Source organism: Esox lucius, chromosome 2 (genome assembly GCF_011004845.1).
Source record: "Esox lucius isolate fEsoLuc1 chromosome 2, fEsoLuc1.pri, whole genome shotgun sequence".
NCBI classification, from domain to species: Eukaryota; Metazoa; Chordata; class Actinopteri; order Esociformes; family Esocidae; genus Esox; species Esox lucius.
Genome location: NC_047570.1, coordinates 33,382,501 through 33,400,439, shown reverse-complemented (window position 1 = coordinate 33,400,439; position 17,939 = coordinate 33,382,501). Strand labels below are relative to the sequence as shown.

Here is a 17,939-nt window from a genome sequence, read left to right as displayed (position 1 = left end):
GTAATGTGCTTTAAAAGCTCTTGAGTGGACTTTGTGCTGTTTTAATAAAATAATAGGTCTTTTTTATTTTTTTATCAAACTGAAACTGTAAATACAGTATGAAATAGAAGTATGACGTACAGTAGGTTTCAGCTCCAGACTATGGATCGTGTGCATCATACTACTAACCAGCAAATGCGGCAGTAATTTTAGCTATTTATTTTGAGTTACTTATGTGTGTGGCACGAGAGAAATTAAGTACGGGTTCCCACCTATAGCTATAAACTAAAGTTATTTTCTTACCAAATAGTATTTTAAGAACAATGAGCACATCTCATGTTGGCTTACTGCTTTAGCTGGATAATTGTATTTTATTGCTTCTTCACAGCATTACAAACACGTACATATTTATTGCAGCCTTTGTTGTCCATTTTGCCTTCTTTGTGAGGCAAGTCACTGCTGCAAAAAATAACTACCATGACTGTGTTGAATGGCTTGTCTTTTCAAAACAACTTATATTTAATATGGTGGACACACTGGGACCTCAGATAGAACAAGAATCCCAATCTCCTGCTTTAAATGTCTGGACCACTACTCCACTGTATTCTTCAGCTCACCAGCTTTGTGAGGGAGTTAGGTTGACCAGTCTGTTATTCATGACTCTGTACTTCCTTTGAACTGGACTGGGAAAATATTGGTGCAAATTGCTCCAAGCTGCCAGCTCAAGGGGTTTGACTGCCTGCCATTTATTTCAACTGACATGAAAGACATAATAAACACATTTGTTTAATTTTCAGCATTTATTGGTTTTATAATTACATGCATACAAGGAGTAATGAGACACTTTTAGTCCCTTTGTCTGAAAGACAGAACTATATATAAAAATCAATTCACAATTTCTTTATTTCACTCTAATTCCTGCAATAATAAAAACATCTCTTTGGAGGTCATTATATTGTACATGTAATTGGTTGTATTCTAGTGTTAAATGTCCGCGTGATGACTACAGAGAAACAAGACCAAATGTCTAGACATTGAGCCAATTGCATTCACTCAAATGCGTAAGAGACAGTCTTTTGATCTGTTGTGTTGGTCAAGGTGAAACTATCAGCAAGGTGTGGAAGATGGATTTTATTTTTGCAATTTATTTAGAAAAGAGACCCGAGAGTAATTCTTATAACAGTTGGTTATTTCAGTTTAATTACATGGATCCATGGGAACAATCGCTTTTACAAAACAGAGTATCAGTAGAGAGACCAACAGGGTAGTGTCATAACAATTGTTCTGATCATATATTATTGCTTTCACCTCTTCTTTTCACCCTTAAATAGCCAGGCCAATAAAGTGTTTCGGATGTTCTGTAACTAGAAGTCTTGGCCTCTTGTTTGTGAGCGTGCCTTAGCTGAGCATTTTACATTAGATTGGACTACAGGTATCTGCTGGTTTGTGCTTGGTATGTAAAACTTGATGTCTGTTATGCACTCAGTGTGATGAAATCTAACTTTATTGCTAAACAGTAATAAAGTAAATAAATTAGTAACGTATTAGTGCAATCCATTTCAGTGTAACCTAATACACATTTTGTTCGCTGTCAAACTAGACATCCTGGCTTCCGGTAGTGTTACACAATAAAAAGAATTACAGACTTTGATATTTGCCAGGATCAACAGTTTATTTCATTATTCATAATTGCTTGTAATTCCAGAACATACGTATGTTACAATGCCCGAACCATGCTGTCAAGGGCAGCCATCCTGTGCCAAAGCAAACCAGACATGGTAGACACATGTGGTACAGACAAATTATGGGGTCAGATGTGATCAGGTAGATTGGTAGTCATTTGGAGTTTTGACCAATTATTGTTCGGTCACAAAGACTGAACATTTATCACCACCTCCTACACCTTCTCACACAATCTCACTGTCAACCACAGACATGGTACATAAGCAGACTGAAATGAAATAAGTCAAACAACAGTGAGAAAAAGAAAAAAAAAATTCAATATGATATTTGACCCATATGTGCATTAAATCAAAATCAATGATAGAAAATAGACAGAATTATCTAATTTTACATTTCAACATAGAAAAATTACAAGAGGAAAAAGCCAAACTGAGACAAAAGGTGTGACTAAAAATAAAAAGGAATTCACGAAGCACTGATTGTTTACCATGGTAAGCTATGCCTTGACAACATTTTGCAAAGGTGGGATGGATATGATGTTCAGCTAACAAAACAGACATTGCTGCCAGCACCAACGCTCTTTTGATGCCTGCCCTGTCTTCTTGATACAGCTCTGAGAAAACAACACCCATTAATTTGCCTCTTCCCTCTTATCTTGTCATCCTAATAATAAAATGAATAATAACACTTTAAAAGCAACCATGAAATAACACCGCCCAGTCCATAATAGCATCTGAAAAATACATATTTTATCTCATAATTTTCTTTCTTTCCAGTCTTGTATTCTGGAACATTCTGTGTATGCATAAAGAGTTTAAACAACAGCTATCACCCTGAAAAAGACCAAACAATTGGATATGTATATTAACAAGTAATTACCTATATGAAACTATTTGACTCTTAGCCAAAGAAAAATGCAAACAAAGTTGTTCACATTTTTATATCTGCATATACATACATTTTATATAATTATTGAAACCCTGAGCAAAAACCCCGGGGGATTGTATTTGTTTGGAGTTCTATACAACTTTCACCAAAATATACACCTGGATCTACATGTTATATACACAAAGTGCAAGGAGGCACTTTAAACATGGAGATTTAATTGCTGTTTATCAGATTTTGGCTAGAGTGGTTTGGTGAGCACTGGCTTAAACTAGCGTGCCCTGTTGTGACACTACCCAGAATCCATTGCAGAGTTCTATCCTTGTCGTTGCAGAACATCATTAGTCATGTTCCAGTGAAAGTAACAGTGCACGTTCGTGCACATGACGCCTAACCCCAAATAGTAATCTAATTAGTAATTGCAATATACATTAGCTGCAATTATATTTACTGTGTTGACATAGCGAACACTTGGTTTGAGAGTGCCTAAAATAAAAGTTCACAAAAGGTAGGACCTGCCTTCCTTGGTCAGTGTCACACGGCGCGACACTGGATTTGGACGTGGACAAATTCTCTAGGGATATGGACGGTTTGACTAATTTCCATGGTCCTAGTCGTCACGCCGACTGACTGCAGGGCATGCAGTTGACATCTTCAAGGCAAAAGGTTGTCGTTTAGCATAGAAATAGCAACACGCTGTGCACGTGCAGACAAGCACTCAGCTCACAAGACAATGCACCCTTGCTACTCCACCTCGTCTTCCTGCACACACACACACACACACTCATTCACAGACATACATATATACAGACACACACACACACACACACACAAAAACATATATAATATATTTATTGTTGGTGTGTGTGTGTGTGTGTGTGTGCTTTTCCAGCCAGGGGAGGGAACAAATCAAATCCACTACCCGCCTGCTTCTGCACATGTCTTCCTAACACCGTCCGTATGGGCCATTTGCGTTGTTGGCTGTCTATAAATACCCAGCAGCCAAGTTTGGAGGCATTTAGTGATGTTAAGTCCAGAGGTAAGCTCCAGTGCTTAGGGGCTGATCATGTGTGCCGATGCCAGAGTTAAATCCTCTAAGTCAAAACAGTGAAAGGTGCTGCAGCTCCTTCAGCGCCGTGCATAATTGTGAATCTACTTCCAATTGTTTTTGGACTCTTTTTGCATTGACAGTTTGAAAAAAGTGGTCCTGCTAGAAGCTATTCAGTTTGATGTCTGTCTTGGCGGTTTTTGCATTTATATTTTGTGGGAAGGGGGATGTCATTCACCAAGGCTGTGTAAGTTATTTTATTCTTATGTATCAGAAGGCAGCGGGTTTTGGGAAGCGTCAAAGACACTCTGGAAACCCCAGTTAGTAAAAATGAATCGACCACCACTCCAAAAAGACAAGACATTCAAGTGTTTATGAAAATTAAATAACTTGGTGATTATTATTCAATTGTGACGACTGACAAAATGGTTTTCTAAAGAGAGGGTTTCCAACTTCCACCATAATACAGCTCAACTGAACGTTGTACACAAGTGGCAAAGCCACATCCCATGAGCACACATTCTCAGCGCTTCCTCTGAAGCTAACAAAACCCCTACATATTTCGATTACAAAAAAAAAACCAAAAGGACCAAAGTTTATGTACCTCCAAAGTTTATGTAGCATGACAAACATTCTGTGTCGTGTTTATCAGAGAGCAGGCCGGATGCAGTAAGGCTCAGAACGCAGCACCCAGAATGGGCCCTTCTCACTAAACTGTGCCTCAGAAAGCACCAGCTCAGCATTAGTAATCGGTTTTTGGAGGTCGCGATCTAATTGAGACCTATGTAGGTCTTGTATCATTTGTAACTTCTTGTACGTTAGTTGTACATTGTTTGTTTTTTTTGTGGGATGGGGTATGTTCATTCCATAGTCAGTGCATTTACCATGGTCAGACCACACGACATGAGACCAGCAGAGAGCAAGGATAGAGATTACAAAGCTACCATGAGCTCTGGTGGCTCTGACATTTAGTTACTTTCTGTTTTTTTCAGCAGAAGGGGGAAGCTTCTGGAAACCAGGGGAAGGCGGAGCAGGATCTGTATGCTGTTCTACTCGCGCTTCCACGGTTCCTCCTCAACAAGGGAGAAATCGGCGGTGTTGGTGTGCCCGTTGGGGTGGCCGTTTCCATTGCCCATGGATACCTGCAAGCAGTTACCAGGGGACATCTGACTGTAAGACCAGGGCACTGCCATTAAAGGTGTCAATCATTTTGGAGCAGAGAAACCACTACGGTAATACTTGCAGGCCATCCATTTGCTTGAATTTGTTTGATTGGTTTAATTTTTTGGGGTAGAATCGGTTGAGAATCTCCCCCGCAAATTGGGTCCAAATGGTAAGAAAGGGAAAAAAATTCACAAAGTATACTCTGTGAATGCTGGAGATACATTTGGTAGATTCAAATTCGTTTTTTTTTTTTTCTCACTGACAGGAGAATGTCAAAACATTTATGAGTCAGTTTTGTTTCTCTAATGTGGCCATGTATTTTATGGATTCTCTGCCCAACATAAATACCAGTAAAATAATGGTGAATAAATTGATTGTATAAAGCAACCGGATAGCAGCGTAAATCAGACAAACAGTCGTTGCCCCATGCAAGCAACACAATGGAACTGTGATTCATGAATAATTTATAATTAAAGTGCTCTGGGAAAAAAAGGGCACAGATCTTTTGTCAACTTTTTGCCATACCTACAGTTCCCTAATCAAATAAAGAATTTAACAGGTCCATGATTAGTCTGCCACTAGATGAAATGTAATGAAATAGCAGTCTTCATGCATACCACTAGCTGTGGTTTAAATGTGCCTTCAAACTATGGAGGATTGTGTAAGCTGGGCTACCACAAATACATGCCCATATTTAGAAAGACACACTGCTCATGTCACATAATGATAAAAGACAAAGTAAGAAAAGCAAAGAGAGATTTTGTTACAAATATATTCCAAGTGTTAAAAAGATATACAGGCATCACAAAACTGCTTTTTCATACAAATAAAAAAATGTGTATAAAAAATATTTTTCATCCCGTATAATATATTTGTGTACCTACCAAGAGAAAAGTCAACAAGATGGCTGTGATTACGATGGGAGTCTACATGCACGTCTCTATATCCTTAAAGATGAAGTGTACCTTGCAGTCATCTATCATGACTGTGCTGTGACGGGCTTCGTAAACACTCTGGTTGGCGTTGTTCTCGTAGTAGGACTGGGATTTAGTCATTTCGAAGGCGTCGATTTTTTGCGACGCCAAGCGCATTATGCTCAAATCGAATGCGTCGAGCTCATCTTTGGATAGATGGTACACGATACCGGCCCCATAGGAATCCCCAACCACATTGACAGAGGTTCGGAACCTGTCCCTGTATAAGCGTGGAGAAAGAGACACACAGAGACAAACACAAAAATATATTTATATTTTTAGGACAGTCTTTCGCCTTGAGGTAAAAAAACAGATTTTATGTGTGTTTGTGATCCAGGTGTGTGTATACATGTGTACACATAGGTTAGGTTGAGGCGTTATGGATAGACATTGAAGTTGCTAAGGTTAAGATTAGGGTTGGGTTAAATGGATACTTCGGGATTTTGTGATTTGTGGAAATGCCCTTACCTAGAGTCAGATGAATGGATAGATACCATTAGTATGTTGCTGTGTCCAGTTTGAAGAAAGTTGCTGGCATCTCGTTAGCTTAGCGCAATTGCCAGATGTCAGTGAATAAATACTAGCCAGCCCTTGTCCAAAGCTGGGAAATTCTGCTTTTATTTCTCAAAATATAAAGCCCCTCAATCCATAGCACTACAAGTCCCTTACTGCTGCACCACCAGCCCAGATCAGACCTGACTCTCTCCACTGCAGAACTGACTCCACCTCAGGACTGACTCCACCTCAGAACTGACTCCACCTCAGAACTGACTCTCTCCACTGCTGAACTGACTCCACCTCAGAACTGACTCTCTCCACCTCAGAACTGACTCCACCTCAGAACTGACTCTCTCCACCTCAGGACTGACACCACCTCAGAACTGACTCTCTCCAGCTCAGAACTGACTCCCTCCACCTCAGACTTGACTCTCCACCACTGACGTATTCCACGGTTTCCAAATGCTACAATGATTTCCCAAAGATTTCCTAGCAGTAATAAATTCTTTCCCAGTAGTTATGTTTACACACCCACACCCAGTGTTATGTGAAAAGAGCACAAACATCCAACATAATCCAAAGGCTGTAAATGAGGAGGCTGATTGAATCTATTTGTTTTGATTCTCAGTGAGCATTATTCATCTTGCAGTTTACCATGTATGGTTTTGTAATACTAACCAGTCAGTTTTGGTGTAGTTAGGTGTCCCTGCTTTTGAGAAGAGCTGGCTATTACCTAATCATTGACATCTGGCAATTGTGCTAAGTTAGTGATATGCTACCCTTAACTTTCTTCAAACTACATGTGGAGACATAAAAATGGTCTTTGTCAGTTCCTGTGTGTGAATGGGAAAATATCCTGAAGTATCTCTTTAAAATTAGGGTTAGAGTAAGGGTAGGCGTTAGGATCAAGGTTGGATATAAGGTTTCGCAATAAGCAAATGTGTATGTGTGTGTATATGGATGATACAAAAAATGGATTGACAACTCACAGCAGCCAATCAACCGCCACTAACAGACTGATGTCTTGTGTGGGTAGACCAACCGCGGTCAGGATCAATAGCATGGTCACCAACCCGGCACTGGGGATGCTGGCCGCTCCCACGCTTGCCAAGGTTGCTGTCAAGCTACAGGTGGGACGAAATAGCTCAGTAAATTATATTCAAAACCTCTCAAATCAACTCCTTACTGTAGCTACTGTAGTTTTCTGCGAGTGGAATCCAAAGTGTCTACCTGACAGTGACGATCTGGCTGTAGTCAAGGTTGATGTTGTTCATCTGGGCGATAAAAATGGCCGCCACGGCCTCGTAAAGTGCGGTGCCATCCATGTTGATAGTGGCGCCCACGGGGAGCACGAACCGTGTCACTCGCTTGTCGATGCCCAAGTTCTCTTCCAGACAGCGGAATGTGACAGGCAGGGTGCCAGCACTAACAGAGACGGGAACAATGTTCGTGACATGGCCAGACTCGGAACTTCATTAAACACCACATTTACATAATATGTTTTTTATTAGGGATAATGTTCCCTTGAATAGTGACTTTTAAAGTGTCTGACGTTAAGCAGTTTGTCTATGAGAATTAACACTCCTGATAGTGTGTGAAGAAATCCAACAACACTTTCAACACTCTTTGGCATGAATCACATAGTATCTTGTGTACAATCTGTAATGTATAATGTATCTGTAGATTGAAGATAAAAACAACTGGTGCCATGCTGTTTTGTCTGTCTGGTTGAAAACATGCAGAGCCAGAGCCCCAATACAAATCAGTGTAGGGAGGCCAGAGGAAAGTGCAAGCAGACAAAGAAAAGCTGGGTAAAGAATGTGTTCTGGCGAAAACAATTATATGTTTTTCTAGTGAAAGTGAGTGTAACACAAGGAAACATTTGTTTTTTGTTTTGTACCTGGATGCTGTCCCAATAGCAGTGACCCAGGCCTGGAAGATACCCATGAAGAAGACATACGGGTTCTTCCTCACGATGACTAGGTATATTAGCGGGAGAAATATTGCACCATGGATAATGAGGCCCACAATTACCGTCACCATGTACATTCCTAGTTGCCTGGCAACCATTTCCAGATCATCGATTGAGATGATCTTCCCACAGATGAGACAGGCGATACCAAAAGGGGAGTACCTGGAAGAGACCTTAATGAGATTAGTTTGGAAGTTTGGTAAAAATAAACAACAGGGAAAAGCCTATTTTGGAAACAATAAGATGGAGGAATATTTACTATAATAAATAGAACTTTTCTCATTTGGACAAAGTGGTTGCCATGGATTACCATAAAACATATTTTTTAGTGTGTGTTCAAGAGGTGAATAACTCAAGGGAGAATATTTACCACATAATCATGCCAACTATCCTCATGACAATCTCATTGAGAACGTTAAAAAACTCCAGCATGAGTTTGGCCTTTTCACCCATCTTTCCCATGATTATCCCGAAAGCCACAAAGAAGCCGATCAAACCTACAAATTCAAATGAGGCACAAGGTGGACAATATGTTATTTAGATTGGTAAGACAATAAGCTGGTACTGAAAACCACATGGTCATAACTCCTCTGTAGTCCATTCAACTCTTTACAATGCTTAGGACTTTCTCAGTTAACACAGTCTTTAAATCGTCTGTATGCCCTTAAACAATTCAATTCCTTTGACACCAAACGAAAACTGTCACATTTGCCTACAGTAGTTTAAAAAAGAATACCCTCATTTAAATCTCGGTTTCTTTGGAGACATAACGCAAAATTATTCACATCATGATGATGTCTGTATTTAAGCAATGAGCTGAACTTTAGCTGTTTTTCTTTTCTTGGGAATCAGAAATTTCATAATCAGTCTACATAACAAGTGCTGGTAGCTTGATTTGAGCATGGTTTAAAATGACCCTACTAACCTAATACGTTCATGCCACTTTTATACTGGAGGCCCTTTTTGATGGTGAACTGCGGTGGTGCCCTTGTTCTGTTGGTTGGCACAGGCACTTTGGTGACGGTAGTCTGGATCTGCTGGAAGCAGGCCTGGACCAGGTTTTCCGGGAAGAGGTTCCGAATGAGGTCGAAGAAGGCATCCAGACTGGAGACATCGTCATTTTTCTTGCCTGGCCCAAGGTTAGACTTGAGTTTCGGGTTCCCCGGGTGGATGAGCAGCACCAGAAAGACGCCGAGGACCGCGGCGATGATGGTTGTGGACATGTAATAGACCATTGCCCTGGTTCCCAGGCGGCCGCTGGATTTGGCGTCCAACCCCGCCAGTCCTGTAGTGGGAGGGAGGTGAGAGAGGGGGGGTTTGACCGCTGGTCAGGCAAAGCTTCAGAAAACGCTGCAGTGATGTCCACATCATCTGGCGGCACGTGTTGTGACAGGCCTGTGGTATAACACCAGTGACAGGCCGGTGGTATAACACCAGTGACAGGCCTGTGGTATAACACCAGTGACCGGCCGGTGGTATGACACCAGTGACAGGCCTGTGGTATAACACCAGTGACAGGCCGGTGGTATGACACCAGTGACAGGCCTGTGGTATAACACCAGTGACAGGCCTGTGGTATAACACCAGTGACAAGCCGGGTGGTATAACACCAGTAACAGGGTTATGGTATATAACCAGTGACAGGCCTGTGGTATAACACCAGTGGCAGGCCGGGTGGTATAACACAAGTGAGAGGGTTGTGGTATGAAATCAGTAATGGGGTTGTGCATGTATACCTGTGATCAGACTGGAAATTATGAGAGGCAAGATGAGCATCTTCAGCATCCTCATCAGAATGTCTCCTGGGAAAGCGATGATCATGACCACATCGGGCGATAGTGGTGACATTGGGCGCAGTAGGACCCCAGTAACTGAGCCGGCGATCACACCTGAACAACGAAAGCACCGCCATTGCATCAACTAGACTTCACATTTCTGATGTATTAATCAAAGCTTGCTCTTGGGGTGCCCTCTCCTCTATTTAAAATGCTTCAGTTATTTCACATAGTGGTTGTATTTCTCAATCTGAGAACAAATGGAGAACTTCAGCTGTAATCTTCAATTTAAAAGGAGTGTTTTTAATCATTCAAATGCCAGTCCTTGAGCATAACAAGCTTCATCTCTTGATATCCTTTCTACGACTTACATACATTTAAAAAAAAGCATTGACACCCTTGATATAGATGAGCAAAAGGTCTGTATCAAAGACACAATAATTAGCTACATTTTATGCTAAAAAAATATAGAAAAACGTAATAATTGTACCCTTATACAACTGTGCAGCGAAAGAATAGGAGCAGAAATGATGGGCACACAGTAGTAATAGGATATAATAATAGGATTCTGCTGATTTTTAATCAAACCAATTTATGCATATGTAACTGGTTGTGCTCGGACTTGAGCACTGGTCCTCAGTGTGGGAGTCAGGCACTCTAACAAGGAGGCTAAAACCCATGGTCTCTAGTGTCTGTCGCCAGAGCGCCTCTTAAGGTGTCGGGGATTGGGGTTTTCACTCATTGCACAGCACTTGCTGGCCTTCGTTACACTCACCCCCCCTAAACCTTACTCCCACATCCGGGTCACGGCACCAGTGTAACAGGTCCTACTCGGACTCGAACCCGGGTCCTCAGGATTGGAATCGGGTGCTCTAGAAAGGAGTCTGAAACCCATAGGCTCTAGGCATGGGGGAATTATGCTTTCACTCACTGCACAGCACTGTACTCGCTGGCCTCCAATTACAAAATATGAAGAAAAACACACATTTATACAAATCCAGCGGGCACCACAAATAGCGGCTCATCCCATTGGGCATTTGCCTGTTAAGCTAGGTGTCCAGTCGGCACCGAGGCTCACTTACCAAGGATGGTGAGGAAGAGAACGAGGTTATTCCTTAACTTGCTACATATTCCCCAGCACATCGGCTGAGGAGTTTCCAGAGTCGGCTCCAAATGGCTTTCGTGCATTCTGACCTCCACGTGCTTTTGCATTGCGTTGGCCCTGGAGGGGGACCAAGGTGAAGACAGAGAGATGGGATGTCTGTTAATTTCCCCGTTTTCAATAACGTCTGGTCAACTGAAGGGTCTAGTAAAAATGCTTTCACAATTCTGTTATGCAGTGTTGAGAGGTCACTGGGCGACTGGGTGCAGATAGGATCACACCCGGGGACTGGGAGAGAAAAAAGGGATGGTTTATATGTGGTGTGTGCACTAGTAGTGTGCATGTGTAGTGTGTATATGTGTGCTGTGTAAATGCATACTGTGTATTTTGTAACTGGCTGCGATCCCTGCCAGATCAAATGATTAATGATGCGCGAAGTGAATTCAAAACCTCACTGTATATTAAATACCTCGATGCTTTCTACTAGATATCTTGGCCCACCATCACTTGTAAATAGGTACATTGTGTGCACTCGTGTACTGTCTGCGGTCGGCAGCTGACTTTGTCTTAACCTCCTTGATCTCTGATCTAAGCTGCTCTGAGGACACAGTGATTCTCCATTGGCAGGAGCTCTTTGATAATCTTGTCCTGCTGACATGGAAGTCTTCGCACGCGGGCCAGTCCTCCTGTCCCTCCTCCGACCTAGTCGACCAATCACGTCAGCGCCGCCACATGTCTGTTAGCCCTGTTGTTGTGTGTTTTAAAAGCTCTTCGACTTAAAGGTTCCGCCCCTGCCCGCTTCTGGCGTCCTTTAAGTTCTCTGGGGAGTATAACCTGTGTGTGCTGTCAAGCAACTACCCCCCACCCGCTGTCACAGGGTCATCAGTCTAAGCCGTCTTCGATATGAAGACCATCTTGGCGCACCCCCCGTGTTTCATGGAGTTCTGCACTGTCCTCAAAAATCGCTTTAAATGGGCACAGGAGAAAAAACTCCCTATATCTAAAATGGAATTTGGAGTCGGAGTCAGCGTTTGCATTGCACAGTGTTTACCTACCTAAAACTGAAGATGTGACGACAGGGCAGTTAATAGGTTGTGACTGCAATGCCCATCCGAGGCTGTCTGAAATAGTGGCCCCTCGAGGACTTAAGCCAGTTAAGTCTGATGAAATTAGACTGTCAAGCACACCAGAAGTTTAGTTACATAACCTCACAGGGGCTACCTAGCAAGGTGGGTCAAGCCCTGATTACCGATCGGTGGGCAGAGGATTATTGTTTGATTCACAGCTCTTCACCCATCCTCAGAGCATATCGGCTTCACGATGCATCGGTTCAAAAAAACACACTGCTTATGCTCACGAGCTGAACATTATACAGACAACTAGAGACAGGCTGTGGTGACGGTGAAGCACGCAAATCAGAATCCAAGGCATATAACCAACACAATTACATTTTAATTGATTTAATTATGCACTAATGCCATTATGTACCTCAGAACATAGGCTACATCTCTTTGAGCTGCCTGGACGATGCACAGGAAGTCAAAGGGCAGAGTGTTCCAGCCTTATGTCGACAATGGGATGACCTCTGATTCCCAAACGTCAAGCAAAAATTAATGATGAGAGATTGTGCGTTTGTCACCATACCTGAGTGCACTGATGCTTGAGTTGCAAAACAAACCCACCCTAACACTGTAGCACATTACTGTAGCACAACACTCCAATAAAGATATTTAAACCAACAATGTGCACAATATACCTGTCTGTATCTAGAGTTTGGGTCTCAGATAAGGGATCAACTGAAAGAACTCCTGAATATTGTTATGCAATAAGAATTATATATGCAGTAAACATTTATTGTTAAAAGTTCTAATAGGGAGTACACGTTCTTGGGGATTTTGAAGAAAAGAATGAACCTTAACCTCAAATCGTGCTTACCTGTTTTTGCTGTCTGTAATTTGGAATGGAAAATGACGTTGCAAAGAATTACCACTTAGTCAGTCATGAGCTGCAATAATGTAGCTAAAGAAAGTACAGGAAATTCACGGCCTATCCATCTTGGAGATTCAGTGAAGATCCACAAATGTAAGAAGGTGCCCTGTCCCTCAAACAAAGGGCATTTGGATCTGGAGGCTAGTCAGGAGATGTTCGCAACAAGGAGCCCAACCACACCTTCTCAGCATCCAAAGCACAACAAATCCCCAGCAATGCTCGTGTAGGACAAAGGGTATCCACAGTCACTGAAGCCGACTCATCCAAGCATGTGTGTGGACCTGAACTAATCAACATGAAGGCTGGTATCTGGGCTCCCAGAGTTAGAAGGGCGGAGTCAGCGAGCTCAACTTAATTGTAAGATGCAAGTGAAATCCTTGGTGCCAACCTCCTTTTTGTTCTCTCTCTCGCTCTCTCTCTCCCTGTCTAATCCATCCTAAAATAATACCCAGAGATGCTTCAGATGTGAGGCAGAATAAACACCCACGGGATCCTCAAACAAAGCAGGCCTGCAGGTCGGATATTCAAGAGTGGGAATATTTGTCCGGTTACATTTGACTGACGTCTGTGTTGTTTGGCCAACGTAGATGTATACAAAGAGGAGAGGGAACTTTCTGATGTAATGAATCAGACAACATGATTTGTTTACTCTCCAGAAGTCTTTGCTATTCCTCACCCTTAATTTGCTGTTTGAATTGCTTCTGTGTAAGAATTGTACTATATAAATAAACTTGCTTGTATTGAGCAAACATGTATAGCTGCTTTGAAATGGATATACCTTGATGAATTTTACCATTTCACATGGCGTTTTAGGACCTACATGAAAATGATCGAAAATGATAAGAAGTGAAACTGACCTTCAACTGCTATTGTGCATTGTAAAACAATGCATTTTTTTAAAACTACAGCTCCAAAAAGTGTTTCCAGGAATTTGTTGCAGTGCATTTCATTTAACTGAAAGAGAGCAAAACATTTAGGCCCACTTCTGACCACATTATTCTGGTGTGATTTGGCTTCCATAGGTGGGTTTACCAATGTTCACATCAACTACACCTACAGCGGCTTATGTTTTGTGTGAGTTATAAGGAAATGACTAACATCCTGCCACTTCAGATCCTGATCACTGTACTGTGTTTCTACTTGTTTTGCCTCAGCCGCCAGGTTATCAAAAACAAATGGAGCAACTTAGGACAAGATAATAACATACATGTCGTCTCTCAAGAGTGACCGGCGACATTAGAAGTTACCTGACGCTCTCAGAGAAAAGGTTCTAAAACAAGAAAGATGAAAACCATTGTCCCTTATAGGCACCCTTCAGTAAACTGATAATGCCCTGTTTGACGGCAAAGGTTATGAGTTCAGTTCCTGGTGGGGTGTATTAAAATAAGACTGTGTCTCCAAGTGCTCTTACAGTATATAGTATCTACATCAGGGCTTCTCTGTTCCTTCAGAGCTGCTGTACTGTAAGTTCTCTGTGCAAAGCTGGTTCTGCTTAGCTGAATTTGAAGCTAAATCAGCGTACTCACAACTGGGCTTGGAGAGAAAACCTACAGGATAGTAGATCTCCGTCTCTGCAGATCTACCGCTCAGCGGTATCTTCAGGAGATTAATGGTATGCCTTATTTGAATAAATGTTTTAATTCAGACTCTTTAAAGCAGAGTGGTACTCATGTTTTACAGGCACAGGTGACCGATTATTTTAGGTCTGATCTGAATTAACAGTTTTGTCAAGTGGTGGAAATTGGAACTTATGGGTCCAGTAAACCACTTCAGTCTGTTCTCTCATGCTCATAGAGAGTTGTAAATCCCCAAACATGGCCAGTGTTCACATTTTGAACCACATAGTTGAGCCACATTCAAAAATATCCTACACAGGATTACAGTGCGCCCTCTGGGTTTCTCCCCCAGTTCCAGACTTCCCCAAGACCTTCAGGGTTTTCTCCCCCAGTTCCAGACTTTCCCAAGACCTTCAGGGTTTTCTCCCCCAGTTCCAGACTTTCCCAAGACCTTCAGGGTTTCTCCCCCCAGTTCCAGACTTTCCCAAGACCTTCAGGGTTTCTCCCCCCCAGTTCCAGACTTCCCCAAGACCTTCAGGGTTTCTACCCATAACTGACTTCCCCAAGACCTTCAGGGTTTCTCCCCAGTTCCAGACTTCCCCAAGACCTTCAGGGTTTCTACCCAGTTCCAGACTTCCCCAAGACCTTCAGGGTTTCTCCCCAGTTCCAGACTTCCCCAAGACCTTCAGGGTTTCTCCCCAGTTCCAGACTTCCCCAAGACCTTTAGGGTCTCCCCCCACACCTGACTTCACCTACAACCTCAAGGTGTCCCCCCGTCTCTGACTTCACCTACATCCCCAGGGTGTATCCCCAGTTTCTGACTTCATCTACACCCTCAAGGTGTCCCCCCGTCTCTGACTTCAGCTACACCCTTAGGTACGCATTCCTCATGTTACTCCACCTGACCACACACCATGGTTAGAGGGCATCAAGTCTAAAATTATCTAATCTGTGCTGAGCTGTCCTAATCTTACACACGCACACACACACACACACACAGGTAAAGACAACAAAGAAACATAAACACTCATGGAGCAACGCAAAGGTTTAGTATATGGATTTATCTAATACGTTTTGTCCTAGTCTTGAAATTGGAACAAACAAATTACAATCCAAGACTGAAAGTTTTTCATGATTCACCTGAGTGTTGAAATTTGAATGATAGCGTGCAAATGGAAATACAACTCCCAATATGCATTTGTATGTCTTTTCATTGTTGTACGTTGAGCCTCTCCTACTTGCCCATACTGTCATGGACACCGAAGTTGCTAAATTTGTTCAAGCAGAGACCACTTCTTCGCCATCCCTTAGCATGAATTATATTGAACAAATTGGGTCGAGCCAGAGACAGGACATACAAAAAGTAGAAAATGCCCCTTTGTATTTGTACTCCAGTTGGTTAGATAATTCAACTCTTGATTACAACTGCAATGGAACAAGTGTGTCCGAATGAAAAATGTAGAGAACAACTGACTAAACAGTTGAATTCTGAAGCTAGTTGAAGCTAGCTTAAAAAATGGGGCTACATACGAAAGAGAATAAAAGAGTAGGTTAGGAGTTGCTGCTTGCTCGTCCAAGAACACCTTGATAGGTATTTTTTCATAATACTTAATAACAATTATTTTTGGTTTGGTGCATGTTTCTGAAACTTTTAACATTTAAAATAAATAACGTAATCCCTACCGTATCCATAATGATAAAGACCAATCCCAAATTTCTGAGTTTTCCATCAATGTCCTTGCCAAAGCAGAGGACATTCATGTCCTCTGTTATTTTCCTCTGTTATTGTTAACTCTTGCTCAAGGAGGAATGCTCATATCTGAGCATTAACAACCATGTGCACCACCATCACCACTGAAATGATGCTCCCGCTGGTTATCATTGGAGCTACTCTGAGCAAGCTGCAAAGCTAACAAGGTAAACGTCTGCTAATGAAAGTTTATCCATTGGTCAAGGTTGTTCACTGGCAATGGGAAGTATTTCAGATCAGAGTAAAAGGAATACAGCTTACTACCCTGTGACAGAGTGTCCAAAGACTCTACAGGAGCCACTATGATCTTATAGACTGGAACAAAATACTTTACAGCATCTGCTATTTTTATTGTTCCACTAGTTGCTATTTGGGTGATTCTAAATTACGTCTATAGGACCTTAAACCCTGACCCTACCACTGAACGTACACTAACCTTAATCATACCCTAACCTTACACTGACCTTACCATTGACCTTGCGCTAACCGTGACCCTAACCTATAACTTAAACAACACTAACTATTACACTGACACTACGATTGACCTCACACTTACATCAATTGGTGACTTACCTAACCCTAACCTTTCATAGCCCTACATTACCATGGCCCTACCATTGACCTTACACTAACCTTAATCATACCCTTGCCTAACTCTGACCCTAACCTTACATAACCATAACCTTACCCTACCTGTAACCTTATCCAAACCATTTCCCTAACCATACCCAGACCTAACCCTGACCCCAACCTAACCTTTATCTTATCCTTTCCCTAACAAAGCTTACCAAAACCTAACACTAACCTTAACCTTACTTCAACCCTAACCTTATCTAAACCTATCCCTTAGATTAACCTAATCTGAACCTTATCATAACCTTACCTAACAGTTTTCAATGTCAACTTTAAAGAGGTCAAGTCAGAGTAGGGTTGTCCCAAGCATCTCATTTAGTAAAAACACTAAACTATGATGTAGTACATTAGGTGTAGTAATTACAATCATAAATATCATAAATAAACTTCACTCTGGTTTTAAGTCTAGCTTTAAGTGTGTTAATCAGAATTTGCAAAAGTTGAAAAAAAATTCTCAACAATAAAAATTCTTCAAGAGCCAAACACCAGATTTTTTGCTACCCACTGGTAGTAGTAGGTAATATATTAATGGTATTCTCAATTTCGATAACATTAGGCACATAATCCAATACAACTCACCTGTGGAAATGTCAATCGTGTTGCTTCAAGTTGTCTCGCTAATGGAAAGAAAGTGTCCTTTGACAATAAATCTTCTCAGACAAATGAAATCCTCTCAAATCTGTGTTCAATGATGCAAGTGATTAGATTCATTCATGGGCAGGAATCAGGTCCTTCCCCACATCTCCAACTGTTGCTCTGGTGCGTGAAAACCTTGAATGTCCCTCTCTCCAGCTCAGACTCATGCACACACACACACACACACACACACACACATTCAGGTGTGATTATGCAGTATGCACTATGAGTGATAGGTATGAGGTGAGGTTGTACTCCAAGCAACGGATGATCAGGCTTTCACTTTTCCTATTTA

The 17,939-nt window shown here is 41.8% G+C and overlaps 1 protein-coding gene across 6 annotated transcripts; it reads right to left on the bottom strand.

Annotated features, from left to right (window-relative positions):
• Nucleotides 1–1,630: 1,630 nt before the first annotated feature.
• LOC105025304 (excitatory amino acid transporter 2-like) lies at nucleotides 1,631–17,786 on the bottom strand. Of its 6 annotated transcripts, XM_034287308.1 has the most exons (12): nucleotides 13,016–13,445; nucleotides 12,569–12,665; nucleotides 12,136–12,254; nucleotides 11,061–11,200; nucleotides 9,940–10,092; nucleotides 9,129–9,488; nucleotides 8,574–8,700; nucleotides 8,132–8,365; nucleotides 7,462–7,656; nucleotides 7,221–7,355; nucleotides 5,725–5,953; nucleotides 1,631–4,737 (listed from the first exon to the last, which is right to left on the bottom strand). In XM_034287308.1, the coding sequence occupies exons 4-12, from the start codon at nucleotides 11,188–11,190 to the stop codon at nucleotides 4,645–4,647; spliced, it is 1,656 nt and encodes a 551-aa protein (XP_034143199.1). In that variant the 5' UTR covers nucleotides 11,191–11,200; nucleotides 12,136–12,254; nucleotides 12,569–12,665; nucleotides 13,016–13,445; the 3' UTR covers nucleotides 1,631–4,644. The 6 variants fall into 6 exon arrangements, with proteins under 6 accessions (XP_034143199.1, XP_034143204.1, XP_034143203.1 ...); XM_034287313.1 differs by lacking the exon at nucleotides 12,136–12,254; XM_034287312.1 differs by lacking the exon at nucleotides 12,569–12,665.
• Between the last annotated feature and the right edge of the window lie 153 nt (nucleotides 17,787–17,939).